Source organism: Rhizoctonia solani, chromosome 11, assembly GCF_016906535.1.
Source record: "Rhizoctonia solani chromosome 11, complete sequence".
NCBI classification, from domain to species: domain Eukaryota; kingdom Fungi; phylum Basidiomycota; class Agaricomycetes; order Cantharellales; family Ceratobasidiaceae; genus Rhizoctonia; species Rhizoctonia solani.
The window spans coordinates 442,128-456,041 of NC_057380.1; the positions used below are offsets into that span (position 1 = coordinate 442,128).

Sequence of the window (13,914 nt, forward strand, 5' to 3'; positions counted from 1 at the left end):
AATGGCGGAACAAAACCTACCTTCGGCAACACCTTCCACGTGCTATAGCCGCTAGGGTGACGCGAAAGGGCAATCTCTAAATCGCCTTCTATTCACATGGCCCTAGCGATTCAGTCTCACGAATCACTCTCGGCCCAAGCCTCCAATCGTAGCTTGCTCACTCGCCCGGCCCAACGGAAACGTTGACGTTTTTTTTGCTAGGGGGCACTCAGGAGTGGCATGATTCATTCCGCAGGCTCCTCGAGCTTTGCAAGCCCCTCCGTACAATTAGTCAGTTAACATCTAATCCCAAACGAGATTCTATAGGACACAAGCTGTCCCGAAAATAGTAGTACCTAAGTTTACTAATCAACCAGTGGGCTGCGCGAGCCCGGGGAGAGTCTGCGGCGTGACTACGCTACTCCTGAGCGCTCCCCATCAAAAGCCGTTTTCGCCAAGGAGTCCGAGTCCGAGCCTTTGGACATCTTCGAATCGACAGGCTATAATTGGTGCATCGGAATTCCAAAGCCCAAGCATAACGACCATGGGACATCGTCACCGTCTAGTCTGGCTCACGAGCCTTGCTCGATTCATCGGCTACCCCGCGTTTGCGCTCACCGCTGCACTCCGGCTTGCCCGTCCCGCTCGAATCCCGGAATCGAAGCTTTTGCTCAGTGTATTATATGTTCTTGCTGTTCCTACATTTTGGGGGTTCAGAAATGTGGTGCGTGATAGGCTGAGAGAACGAGAGGCCAAGCGGCTGGGTGCGCGGGTGGTTCCGCGGGTAAAGGGAAAGTGGCCGGGAAATATCGATATCATGCTCAAGTGAGTGTAGAAATTAATCGGGTTTGCTGTGACCTAAAGACAATATCTAGGCTAGTCAAATCACTTCATGGATCATATGTTGCCTCAGGTGAGTTTCGCAACCTGTAGCTTCGTATCATGCACGATGTCATCATATATTCAGTATTGGATGAATTGTCCAAGGAATACGGGAACACATTCAATATGAGACTCTTATGGGACGACATGGCAAGTCTGCCCCCGTCTCTGTTACATAATCATAACCATCTTTGTGCAGATTGTCACAATTGACCACGACGTCATCAAATTCATTCTCGCAACAGGCTTCAACTCGTTCGGCAAAGGACCAAAACAACAAGCCCGGCTCGAAGGGTAAAGTCTATCAATCCGGGTTCCATTCTCACTCCACTGACTCGTCGATTAGTCTCCTCGGCGATGGGATATTCAACCGAGACGGGGACCTATGGAAATTCGTACGCCTTTAGCTCACCTCGATTTCGCGTTCCGGCACTTACATATGTTTTGTTCCTCTGACCGATTGATGATCGCTTCGCCTCCCCGATTCTTAACCTCTGCCCGATCACAATCTGCACCGGTCTTCTAAATGTTCGTAGCACCGAAACATGACCCGGCCATTCTTTGTCCGAGAACGGATCAGCGAATTCGATCTTTTTGACAAGTATGCCCAGAAGTTCCTCGCTAGAATGGAAGAACATACGGATACGGGTGCCAATGGACATCCAGGATCTCTATGCGAGTCGACATTTGGGGATTCACTTTCTTTATCTCATTATTTGTTTTATTTTTGGATACAGGCCCGATTAACGATCGACGCAGCGTGCGAATTCCTCTTTTCGTCCACGTCTGTGAATACGCTCTCTCTCCCGCTGCCAACGGCATATAAAGCCGAGATGGGAGCACGCGGGACGGCCGCGCCGACCTCGTACGGTTCGTTCGTGTCCGCATTCGACGAGGCGCAGGGGATCATTCCCATTCGGGGCCGGATGGGCCCGTATCTGGCCGCTCGCGGAATGGAAGGGTGACAGGGTGATGGCGTGTCGCAGGGTTGTGAACGAATGGGTTGCGGTGAGTGTCATTTCCTGCCCCTTTCTTTAGGGGGAATTGGAGACTCATCGAGGGTAGCCGCTTTTGGAGAGTGCGATTGAGCGGAGGAAAGAGTATCTCCAAAATGGAGGTGAAAAGGGTCAGCCGGCCGGGGACACGTTTATCGATGATTTAGTTAGCTCTACCGACGGTGAGTCATTGCGCATTTAGCAACCATCGTCCTCTGTTGTTTATTGTCGGATCACAGACAAGATGCTCGTCATGGACGAACTCGTGAACATACTCCTGGCGGCCCGGGATACCGTAAGTGATTACGTTTGATGAACTTGTTCTTGACTCATGCGCCGATTGATGACTCGCGAATTACGATCTTGGGCTATCGCATTGCTTTGTTTTCTGCGGGCTTATCGTCGTTCTGGACACTGCTTTTTCTTATCTGCAAACGACGTCATGCTCATGATTGAAAAAAGACGGCGAGTCTGTTGACGTTTACGACGTACTTGTTGACGCAGCACTCGAACGTCTTGAAAACGTTGCGCGGGGAGATTCTAGAGCACGTAGGTCCCGATGCGGCGCCTACCTATGACCAAATCAAAGCGATGAAGTACCGTGCGTCTTTCCTTTTGTATTCTGCGCCCCACCTTGGCAAAGACCAACGAGTATATGCAGTGCGCGCCGTCTTGAACGAAACCCTCCGCCTGTTCCCGCCAGTACCCATCAACGAACGCGCAACCTACGCGACATGCACGATACCGACGTCTTCTTCCGGAAGATTGTACATCCCATCCGGCGTCCAAGTGCTGTTTTCGCCCCTGGTGATGCAGCGGCGACAAGACCTGTGGGGAGCAGACGCATGGGAATTCGACCCTGCGCGATGGCTGGACGAGCGCAACGAGATGTTTATCAAGGACCCGATGCGGTTTGTTCCATTTAATGCTGGACCGAGGATCGTAAGTCTTATCTATCCGACCGGCTTGAGAAGGGATCAAGGACTGACCAATGGTGGATGTGTTCATTCCATAATCTTTTCCCTCTCTCAAACACCACGATTCAATTGGACGTCCCCTGTCCTGCGGCTTATTCGCTTTGCGCTCAATTGGCTGTCGCGCCCAATTCGCTATCGGGTTTCTATCTCTGACGTGCAATGATTATTCTTGGCGTGCTGGCGTCTCGGACACTGTGTCCTGGTCCTGTCGTTGCGAAATTGGATTGGGGGGATTGGGCGGTCCGAACGTGGTTGGTTCGGTCTGAATTGCGGCCGGTCGACGTGGATCGTTTGTTTATTTTTCAATGGCGTGTATGGGTGTGGTGTCTCTATGACATCCGGACTCGGGTATGAACGTCGCGACGGGGACGGGGCGGGGGGGCTGACACATGTACAACCTCTGTCAACGGTTCCTGTTTGACCATTGTCCACCACGACTGGGTACCGGTTCTATTTGATTACTATCATATAGTGCCTGGGCCAGCAGTTTGCATACAACGAAGCGTCGTTTGTGCTGGTGCGTGTGCTGCAGCGGTTTGATACGCTCCAGCTGGCGATGGACGCTGCGCCTGCGGGGTCAATACCTCCCTCCCAGTGGCAGGGCCAGAGCGGGCGAGCGAGTGTGGAAAAGGTGTGGCCAAAGAACGCGGTTACGTTGTATTCCAAGGGCGGGATGTGGGTGCGGGCTGGGCGGTGCATGTAAATGAGAGTCATTGGAATGACATAACGTAATAACATGATCGGTGCTTGGAACGGTTGAAATGCTACAGTCCCACTCAGGGTCCCGAACATCAGCGGAGGATTGAAAAAAAGCAGGGGTTTTTTGAGACCTGGTTCGAACCACGACGACGCCAGCCGACGAATGTCGAGCAGAAAGAAATCGAGCTGTAGAGTGCAATCTATGACTGTTGGCCTTGACTGGTGAGTGGTTAATGCACCAATGGGCGATTGGGCTCTTGGTGCATGGTCCGAGTGGCATATATGGTGCTCACACGCCGTGTTTTGTGCAGCTGCCGAGCGTTGCGTATCCAGCCATCCCCGCTCTTTGTCTTTCTTGTCTCGTCGGACAGACCCCCTTAGAGACCTTGCTTTCGAATTCGCCTAAATTTATTCATTATCATCATGCACGGCCTCAAGACTCCTACCCTGTTCGGTCTCCGCACCTCGTCCCGCCCCGCCTCTCCCGCCCCTTGCTCCAAGACATCCCCACCCCATGTGGCGCCTATTGTGCCCACTGGCTCGATCACACCTCTTGACCTCTCTACGCCCGGATCCCATTGAAGGAAACAAAGATAAAGAAATACTGCCTAGACGCCCACTTGGCAAACTGCATTTGCCGTCTGCATTCCGACGTGCCTCGCCCTCGCCTGCGCCCATCCCTACGCCCCAACAGCTGCCACAGCCACCATCCGCACCCGTCATCGTCCACCGGATCCAACTACCTCGACGCACTCGCCCTCCGCATCTCGGAAGCAGCCGGCAAAGCCATTGCCCCCCCGACACCCCTACACAACTCGGACGGTCTGCTCCTCCACGGACGCCGCCCTCTTCCATCTGGCCGGGGCAGACTGCTTGGTCAGCTCATCCAGTCTGAGATCCACACTGCTGCCCAAGCTGGCCATGACCTTTTGCGTGCCAGCCTCCGTGCGCTTCACCGGCCCCTGAACGTGCTCTTGACCAACGTGTCTACGCTGCTGGCTCCCCTTGTTGTCTTGCCCCCTACCAACGTGCTTGTCCCTTCCAGTCCCTGGGTCCAGCTCGGCGCTTCCCAGGCTCATGCGTTGGGCCTTGCCACCCTTGTCGCTGAATTGCTCGCGTCGCTGGATGCCCTTCCCGGAGACTGTGCCAAGGTCGGCGGCGAAGGTCTGCGATCATCAAGCAGGCTTGGAGGGCGTTATTTCTCGCGTGGTTCAGCCTGTCTTGACTGCTGTCCGAACCGAACTAGTCGCACTCGTCGATGCCCTCGAACAGGCCCCGCTTGGCGGTGGAAAAAAGGACAACCCGCTCGCTGGGCCCGTTGCCGTTGCCATCAAGTCTTGAACAGGGTTGCCAGTGTTCCGGGTCTGTAGCCGGGTGCTATTGCGGCGTGCGAGATTGCCGTTGTCTGGCGCGCAATGGTCGCCCTGGCCCATCGCAAGATCGATCCAAACTCGACCAAGCCGCTGTCTACCAAGTCTTCTGGACCGCTCAAGTCTTCCTCGCCCACCAACAAGCCCAAATCGACCCTTCCGCGTCGTCTTACCCCGCCCAGCACCCCTCCTCCCGCACGCTTCCTCCTCCCCACGTCCCGCCCTCCATCACCGCCTACATCCATTTCGCCCAGTGTCCAACTCGCAAACGATGCCAAGATTGTATTGTCCTTGTTGGACGGCATGCCTCGGCCAGCGGGCGATGATGCCAAGGAAGCCGTGGGCGAGGCTTTTGTCGCGTTTACGAAATTCTGCGAAGTTTGGTGCTCTACTCTGCACCGGCATTCGACAAGGACATGCTCGTCCGGCTCATTGACGGCGAACGTCGTTCCTCCTGCCACCACCAGCTCTCTCAAATCCAGCACCCCGCTCCTGTCCTCGACCTCGTCCGCCACATCAACTTCCTCGGAAGAAGACGAGCTCCCGGCCCTGCTGGTCATCCCCACCCTCTTGCACGGCACGTCCGTTGCCGCCTTCTCGAAATCGACGAGGCGGCCTATCGCGAGCGGTGTTTGAGCGGGTTTGGACGCGCCGAGGCGAGCGAAGGTGTCGTTGTCCGCGCGGTCCTGGCGAGGTTGGAAGAGCAGCATGCGGTCGATGCGCGTGTTCCTGCCTGGGTCAAGGCGTGGATGAAGACCCGGGCTGAGGATTGACTCGCCGGTTGTACTATGATTAGAGATGTACACAAGAAATGCAAGCTGTATACGGTTATGCGAATCGGTTTAGATGTTGTAGAATTGGAATATGATTTTATGTTGTGTTTTTTTATTTCCTTATTTGTTTGTCTCTTTTTTCTTGTGGTTGGTCCGCCCCTGTTTGGGATTTCATGCTCGTGTGACCTTGGTTGAGAATGTGAGAAGTTGTGTATGATAATTAAAGAACGACATCTATAATTAGCCGAACAGCATCGATTGTTCCTTCCCATGTATAGGACCCTCTCAAGGGGGGCACGCACAGGGGATGTCGCGTACGTACGTACGTCAACGTTGAACGGCCGGGCGTTGCACATGCATGCATGGAATCAAGTGAGATGAGATGCGATGCGATGCGATGAGTGACTATAAGGTGGTATAGGGTCGTAGCGACCCAACAGACAGACACGCACGAGCTTGTGATTCTTTATTATTTGGACGAGGTGTACATCTATTTTCGCTCGAATGGATCGTGCGTGCAATGATGGTTCGGTCGATCACCGATGGTCTCGAGACGTAAACCTTGATTAGATCCGGGGGAGTACACCGCGGAACTGCGAGTCTCTTGTTTGTCATGGTCATGCTTCAGGCTTTGTCGTGGTACATGCTACTAAAGTCAACGTCCATATGCGCTACCCCGAAAAGAGGTTGCAAGACTTTAGTTTGGGACGGGGGCAGCTCAAGCGGGGGAAATGTCCAACGTTGTGTACAGGTAATGTAGTATAGCATGATATCTAGGAAATGCCCCAATGAATTACACTATTTCCGGCCTATTGATTGAGATATTGACTAGATGTCGTGCTGTACTATATTACTGTTACAAATGGTTGGACATTTGCCTCCGCTTTTGATCTGGAACCCCTCCCCCCCCCCCGAAAAAAACACAAGAATACAAAAAAAGGTATCGGGCTCACGCCGCCACTCATTTCTTATGCGCCAAGGATTTGTTACCGTTTTCGCTCACACGACAGCCTAGATACAATATTGCTGCCTTTCTTGCATTCCCGCTTGCGCATATACATACGACCATGAATGGCCGCCGCCCACCCTAGGGTCATCTTGTCCTGATCGTAATATCCATCCGTTTGTCGTATATACCATTACCATAATCTCCTTATCTCAAGGTCAAGTAGCTTTTTTTTCGAGCAGCATGTAGAGTCTACGTTGATTACCTGGAAGGACATATTGTATACACTGTGGTGTGATAAGATCCTGAAAATCAGTACATCAGTAAAAGATTCCTTTTTTCAGTAGGATATGGCCTGAAAATTACAATGTTAGTATGCCTCCCTCAGCATGAATCAGACTATGGAAGAATTGATACCTAAAATCAGTATGTATTGACCTTGATTTCAGCTCAATCCTCACTTAAACACACGCACTGATTTTCAGTATTATGACCTTGTACAGTGCGTAGCTTCAAGTCCAGTCAATACTAGTTAAATACAGGCTGGCTTCCTTTGATGATGTATGTTAAAGCCAAGCTCTAGGGTTCTAAATAACGAGGTGCAGTGTTTATCATACAATTCACCAAACGAAAAAGGGAAAGACATGGTGACTCCCTTTGCTTGCGCGAGATAAAGTTCTAGTCCTAATCGATCCTAGTACCTTCTCCTTGATTGGTATCAGCATATTCCTGGGAAGTAGAGCTGGCGCTCCGTCTTGAGCGTATAAGCGAGCTCCAAAGCAAGCCAACTCGACCACGAGTATTACTATATATTACTGCCAACGCAACACTCACATCGTAGACCCAGACAAGTCTATATAGTCAGTTGCAATAGCCGGAGACATCCAATTTCTTGGTGTTCGTGGCGAGCCCTTGAAAAACGATCTTGATCTCGCTTCCGGCATCGCGGGACCAAAGTCAAGCACAAAGTCGCGAAGGAACGATGCGATGCGAATGGTGTCCCTGTCATCATTCGTCGGTTTAGTTTGGTACTGATCCTTCAATTGTTGCTCAAATCCCTTGGAGCCGAGTGTACCAAGGAACCCAAATGGAGTGATGAGCTTGGCACCTGAATCCTTCTTGTCAATAGAGACACGTTTTAACGGCCGGGAATCACACTGACCTGTGAGACCCCATAGCAATGGTCTTCCAAGCAAGAATACGTGGGTAGTCTGAAGCAATGCAAAGAGACCGCCGACGGAGCCGACTACGTCAAGTACCGACCCCGACCGGTAGTCTTCAATGTAATCGCATATGTTGGCATCATCTTCGAGACTGTCATAGGGAGCTTGCTGTTGGGTGTGATGGGTCGTGTGGAAAGCTCGGCTGAAAAGGCACAGGTAAACTTGAACTTGTTTAACCAGCAAGTCCACCGGCTCACATAATGGGAACAGCGGTACATTCTTGTACGTCTAAACACGCACTTGAGTATTTTTTAGTACCGATACAAAAAATTGATCACTCACCGGGTCTGAACTAAGGATGATATCTCTCCAAATCAAGGACGTAATCAGCTTTCTGGTAACTAATTTCGCTTCCACTTCGATGTGAGACCCCCGACAAAGCTCCCAAGGTGAAAGATATGAGCGCGGAGGATGCCTAAATGTTAGATTCCCACTCGCTCCTTCTTCGGTTGACAGCCACATTCGAGGGGTGCAATCTACCGGAAGCTCTCCTCGGTAGTCTACGGGAGACAGTCCACTCACTTTGATATCGAATGCTACCTAGTTTTTAGTCCAATGTGAAATAATACACAAGATCTCTGTGCTTACCGTGGACATCGAGAGCACTATCGGCGGCATTTACATTGATTGCAATTAAATTGCTGCAAAAATAGCTCTCCAAGGTTCGGTTTATCCTCTGAGACACTTGGTGTTCGGATTCTGTGCGTTTGCAATCAAAATGTCTGCCTTACCAATAATAGGTGAAAGTTAGCATCCTAATCATTACAAGCCACTCTACTAGCGCTTACTCTGAGGCTTCTCCATCCCATGTGTGCCCATACTCAGAGTCTTGACAATAATCTGCGGCAGTGGGAGATATCCAGTACTGTACTCCTTGATAAATAAAGAATATTTTCAACGATACGTCCGAATATTAGTACACTTTGGGTTTATGAATATCACTTACCACAAGCATATGTATTGGACGCAATTTCTCCAAATGACATGTTCTAGATTTTATGCGCGTTCCGATCTGATTCTGAGCTTTCTGCAATGCCGTAACAGCTCGAAAAACAGTAATAACTATTGCAATTACTGCAAATAGATTGCGTGAAAATACGTAGATTAGTGTTTCTGCCGGGCTATTCGAAGGGTGTCAATCAGGCGTGAAATGGAAATGCCATAACATACCTGACCCGGCGGAAGAACAAAGGGGTCAAGATAGATCTCATAGCGTGGATTGAAGAAGACACTACACAAGGACCGATGATTGGAACGTTACGAGGGCGGCCAATAACGCTAAGAGGATACAGGCTTGTTAAAGGGGAGATTGTGCCTTGTAGTGTATCCTTTGCGTTGACCTTCCATAGCTTGCCTATAGGCATATGACGTCGAAATATCCAAAGAGGCCATAAGTTAAAAGCCAAAAGACACAGGGAAGCAAATCCAGCCAATGGCATGCAAACACCAAGTACAATGGCTGATGGTGCACTTGGGCGGGACCATACTGAATATAGCCAAAATTAAGTTTCCCATAAAACTGTAAGTTATATTACGCCTAGGTTTAATATGTTATGGTTTTAGTAGAACTGAACCTCGTGCCAATATCAACTAGTGTGAAAATGGTGAACAATACATTCATCACTGCCTGGGTAATCGCACAACCCAGGTAGGTGTTAGTTCTTTTGAGGTCGATTATTAGGCTAAATAAATAAGCTAGGAGACAGGGAATAAAGTAACTAGGTAGGAGCTTCTAGTACATACATAAAAATGTCATTCAGTATCATCAAGCACCATCCAACTGTTCAGGCATTTGGGCGATAGCAGCTCAAGCTCAACATCATCGATTGTTTTCTTAATATGTAGTACTCACTCAGATGAAGCCACTTTTCTACAACCAACTGAGCAACCATATTCTGATACCAACCTCCAAGGCGCACAAATATGAATACCAACAAGCTAGACATAACCACATAAAATGCAGTCAGTAATCTGACAAAAGAAGCCCACGATGCGCATTGAATAAATATTAATTGGGCATATCTTATCGATTTTGTACTCAACATTGCTGTCACCGGAGTTGGACTGTGGGTGATTGTCAAAGGCACCCACACCTCGAGACCTTATAGTGATGATTGGGATCACAGGTTCTAAAATTTAATACGGGGAGACTGCCAAATTTGGAGGAGCGCTCAATCCACGGCAGTAGTATTGTATGTGTTATATGTACATGATAGTTGTACCACCCACTCTGCGAGAATGAACCAAGATACCCGCGTGCCTTTCGTTGCCTATTTTTACATAGGTATTCAACCCATATTGTCCCTGAAGGGATTTGTTAAAAAAACTCTACTAGGGGTGTGGGGGAGCTATGCAGGACCTAACCACCAATTTTCTGTCTTTTCAGGTGTCACTCTTATTACTTAGTTGGCCTTGGCGATGATGTGCAGCCATGTGGTTTGGGTCGCTCGATGCTCCTTTGAAGTTCCACACTGCCATTGACGGATTGGATTCCCCGACTTGAACCTTCCCGATTGAGCTTCACACAGCCTTGTCCTTCAGAGTACAAGCCGAGTTATCGCTTTGCGGTAATTATTCACCTGTCGCGGCGGTCTTTTCAATATATATTCGCAAGCCCAAACGTCCCGAACCTGGCGATACCGAACAACGCTTTTTCTGCACTGTCCTCGTAAAGCTAGAAGGGCAGTTAGATGAGAGTGCTCCAAAACGGGTCACAGTGCGAGTGAAGAACAGGATGGAGGATGGAGGACCAAGATGTAGAGCCATTGGCCGTCCTTAAGAAAGATATAAAGTTACATGAAAGTATCTAAACAACACACCAAAGGACCCGCCAATAGGCTAAAACGTGGGTCTCGTATGGTGGACATTTTGCGACTCCGCGGCTTCGTCGCAAAATATCACTGTCGCGAAAATAGGCGCTGCCTGACAGCGCCCCAGAGACGCGCATGGTACGCTGATCAACAGCTCCTCTGACGCTGTCGGGCAGTACCATATGCACGCGCCTACAGCGCTGTGACAGCGGATTTTGTCCGTTTTGGCGCCTCAGGCGCGTTGAAATCTACCGTCCTGAAGCGCTTCAGCGGCTGGCTACAGCGGCTGGCGCTGCTAACCGTGGGGGCTGCAGAACAGCGCCCAGAGCGCGGAATTCGTGTATATAACGCTGCAGAGCATCGGCTTAACTACTGTGATTTTATTATCGCAGCGTCAGGTTTTCGAGTAAAATAATATATTAAAAGCGTCTAATACGCCGTCAAAGTACCGCCAGTATGCAGAGTACATTGAAATTCGATATAAAAAGGATCGGAAAAATATGAAACATCAGAATACTAAGAATTGTTCGGGAAAGACAACTGCAAGGTAGCGAGAAAAGTGGAAAATCTTATCGATCGTACCAATTCGGCCGTTGAGTCGGTAGTGTTACTTCTTACGCTTCGTGCTCTCCTTCGACTCACTACTTTCAGCCTATGTCAAGTGTTTCCGATAACACGTCAGAATCTAGCTAGGGGAGATATAGAACATTACACGTACCATTACCTCAGCTGCCGCTTGCTTTGCTAGCTTTTCGCAAGTCGTGTGGCGGCAGCCTTTTGCGCGGCAATTTTCCTGACCTCAGCTTTCGATTTCGGTGCTGCTGGGGGTGGGGGTAGTGTACTAGAGCTGGCAGCTGGTGGTTGAGTTGCTTGAGATCGGGTCATACGGGCTTTTGCAAAAGGGGAAGCTGGAACGGGCTAAGAAATATTGCAACGCAAATTTAAAACACACCGTAATAACTACACATGCATGCATATACTCACCGCCTCGAAGTTTTTGGCAAGAAAGGTGCAAGCTGGGGTCTGCTGGATAGTCTACGCGGGTGAGAGAGATAATGAGACGAGCGTAGTTCAAAATTGAAGCAAAAACTTACAGTTGTCGCCTTTCCCTTCTTTGAAACTGGCGCTTTGGGTATTTCATTGTGTTCCCTTGCCTTGCGCTTACTAACTACCAGGCTTGTATCCGTAGCTAGAGTAACGGGAACTTCAGCGGGATTCTTGTGTCGACCGCGAGACTCTGCTCTGGAATCCGTCACCTGCGGGGTGGGGTTTGACTTGGCCGAAGGCTTAAATTAATAAGATTATCAGACAAAATGGGAATTTGGTTTAAATGAGTTTGGAGTTGAACATACCTTGGCAGGAGCGTCACATGCTGGTTGCTCTGTGGAAACCTTACCTCCAGGCGCTTTGTGTTCCAAAGTCTGATTACGGTTGTTGTTAGCCTTAGTGAAAACTTGAACCTTTTTAGTTTGCGACATGAAGCTTGGTGGCTTGGGAGTGCGTTCATTATCCTCAGCCTCGTCCGAATCGCTGTTGTAGTTCAATACCAAGGCTTTCTTCGTAGGCTGCTTAGTCGGCAGCTCGTCAGTTTAAAGGTACAATTAATTTATGTGAGTGGCAACTTACAATCTGCTGAATTTTAGTTGGCATAGGAGTAGGCCCGTCCCCATTGCCAACATCATTTTTGAGGTCGAATCGGCCAGAAGTAAATGGAGTCTGCACTGGGGATGACCAATCCCTAGCAGTGTGAAGCTCTTCCGCAAAAAGCTGCTTCTTCATTGGAGGTCAAACACGGGCAGGAGGCGCTGGAGTGGAATTGAATGCGTTGGAACTGGATACGGCCTCACCTTGATTGGTGCCCGCATCCTTGTTAGTAGCAGCACTGGCAGAGGCTTGTGGTGCGGTTTGATTCGGAATTTCGTCCACATTGCTCATCTAAATCAAGAGTTGAGGTCCGGTCAATAAAATACATATAATTCAAATAAACTACCTCTGTGTCTTCCTCTTGTTCTTCTCTTCCTTTTCCCTCTCTCTTTTCTCGTCCTTTTTGCCCTTGTCTTTGTCTTTGTTTTTGTCTTCCTTGTCTTCCCTGTCATCGCGCTTGCCTTTATCTTTGTCTTTGTTTTTGTTTTGTTGTTGTGTTGTTGTGTTGTTGTTGTTGTTGTTGTTGTTGTGTGTTGTTGTTGTGTTGTTGTGTTGTTGTTGTTGTTGTGTTGTTGTTGTTGTTGTTGTTGTTGTTGTCTTTGCCAACCTTGCTTGTTTTCTTGGGCTTTTGCTTGCGCGCTAAGAAAGGAATGCATTAATTAGCTGTCTATATAGATAAATTGCGGAATACCAACTTGTGCCATTCACTTGTTTCCAATGACTTTTGCCCGAGGCTTTCAGTAGGCCTTGGAGCGTTTGCCTGATGAACCAATCAGGATCCAATACCTTCTGGCGTATCTCAGGGCGAGTTTCAACCATCTATCCCAAAATAGGCATAATTGACATTATTAAGCTCAAATGATTTAGCTGATCTGCCATGGCGCTTACCTTGTTAACAGTGTTGGTGACACATTGTGAGATTGGCTGCTTGGTGATACTAAATCTCAAGTCCATGCCTTGCCAAGAAGCAATACCCTTAAGCTCTTCCTACAGCAAAGGTGAACCAATATTCATACATCAGCTTACAATGAGGATGAATTGTACCTTAAAAATACCCCACATGCAATTGTCTAATCCACAAAGTCTCTGCATGTTCTGTCCATGCAATTTGGCTGGCTTTGGGAAGCTCTGGAACCCAAGGATTTTTACAGTATTTGCTGATGGGATAGGTTGATAGTGAGCCAAAGACAAGTGTACCTCCAACAAACTTCAAACTACCATACCCAGTGGATCTGTTGGAGATGCTGCTACTTTGGGTGTACCAGCAATACCTGTAGGAGTTGGTATTCAAAAGGGGTAGCACATGTGTAATAGCTGTAATAACGTACTGGAAATCATCTTATCAATAGAGGCTTTCTGCTCATGAAGTTTCTTGATCTGAGCAGCCTTTTCAGTGGACAGATTACTAGCCATAGCTCAATGAAAAAGGTTACAAGGGGTGGCAAGAAAGCAAGGTTGAAGACAAGTATACAAGTTGGTCTGAATGTTTCTTGAAAAGGACTTTTGAGCAAAAGGAGAATCCCTGAAGAAGCAGCCTGGCGGTGCCTCAAACGCTACACTAGCGGCTTGGGAGCGGCTAACTCAATATTTGCCTATTTGAAATATATGCGTTGAAA

General features: G+C 49.0%; 3 protein-coding genes across 3 annotated transcripts; 1 reads left to right on the forward strand and 2 right to left on the reverse strand.

Annotated features, from left to right (window-relative positions):
• Positions 1–523: 523 nt before the first annotated feature.
• On the forward strand, positions 524–5,675 carry RhiXN_10209 (cytochrome P450 family protein; the record flags this gene model as incomplete). Its single annotated transcript, XM_043330025.1, has 15 exons — positions 524–804; positions 855–892; positions 947–1,054; positions 1,107–1,155; positions 1,208–1,256; positions 1,398–1,795; positions 1,848–1,869; positions 1,927–2,038; positions 2,096–2,151; positions 2,361–2,798; positions 3,306–3,508; positions 4,236–4,683; positions 4,748–4,855; positions 4,903–5,241; positions 5,316–5,675. The coding sequence occupies 15 exons, from the start codon at positions 524–526 to the stop codon at positions 5,673–5,675; spliced, it is 3,009 nt and encodes a 1,002-aa protein (XP_043184122.1).
• Positions 5,676–7,451: 1,776 nt separating this feature from the next.
• On the reverse strand, positions 7,452–8,830 carry RhiXN_10210 (uncharacterized protein; the record flags this gene model as incomplete). The annotated part of the gene is made up of 5 exons (XM_043330026.1): positions 7,452–8,072; positions 8,127–8,380; positions 8,433–8,566; positions 8,633–8,717; positions 8,791–8,830. 5 exons carry the CDS (start codon positions 8,828–8,830, stop codon positions 7,452–7,454), a joined length of 1,134 nt encoding a protein of 377 aa, XP_043184123.1.
• A 2,568-nt stretch (positions 8,831–11,398) lies between these two features.
• RhiXN_10211 (uncharacterized protein) lies at positions 11,399–13,711 on the reverse strand (the record flags this gene model as incomplete). Its single annotated transcript, XM_043330027.1, has 12 exons — positions 11,399–11,572; positions 11,639–11,689; positions 11,749–11,940; positions 12,007–12,219; positions 12,281–12,421; positions 12,446–12,584; positions 12,645–12,937; positions 13,007–13,117; positions 13,187–13,285; positions 13,343–13,455; positions 13,522–13,569; positions 13,627–13,711. 12 exons carry the CDS (start codon positions 13,709–13,711, stop codon positions 11,399–11,401), a joined length of 1,659 nt encoding a protein of 552 aa, XP_043184124.1.
• Positions 13,712–13,914: the final 203 nt, after the last annotated feature.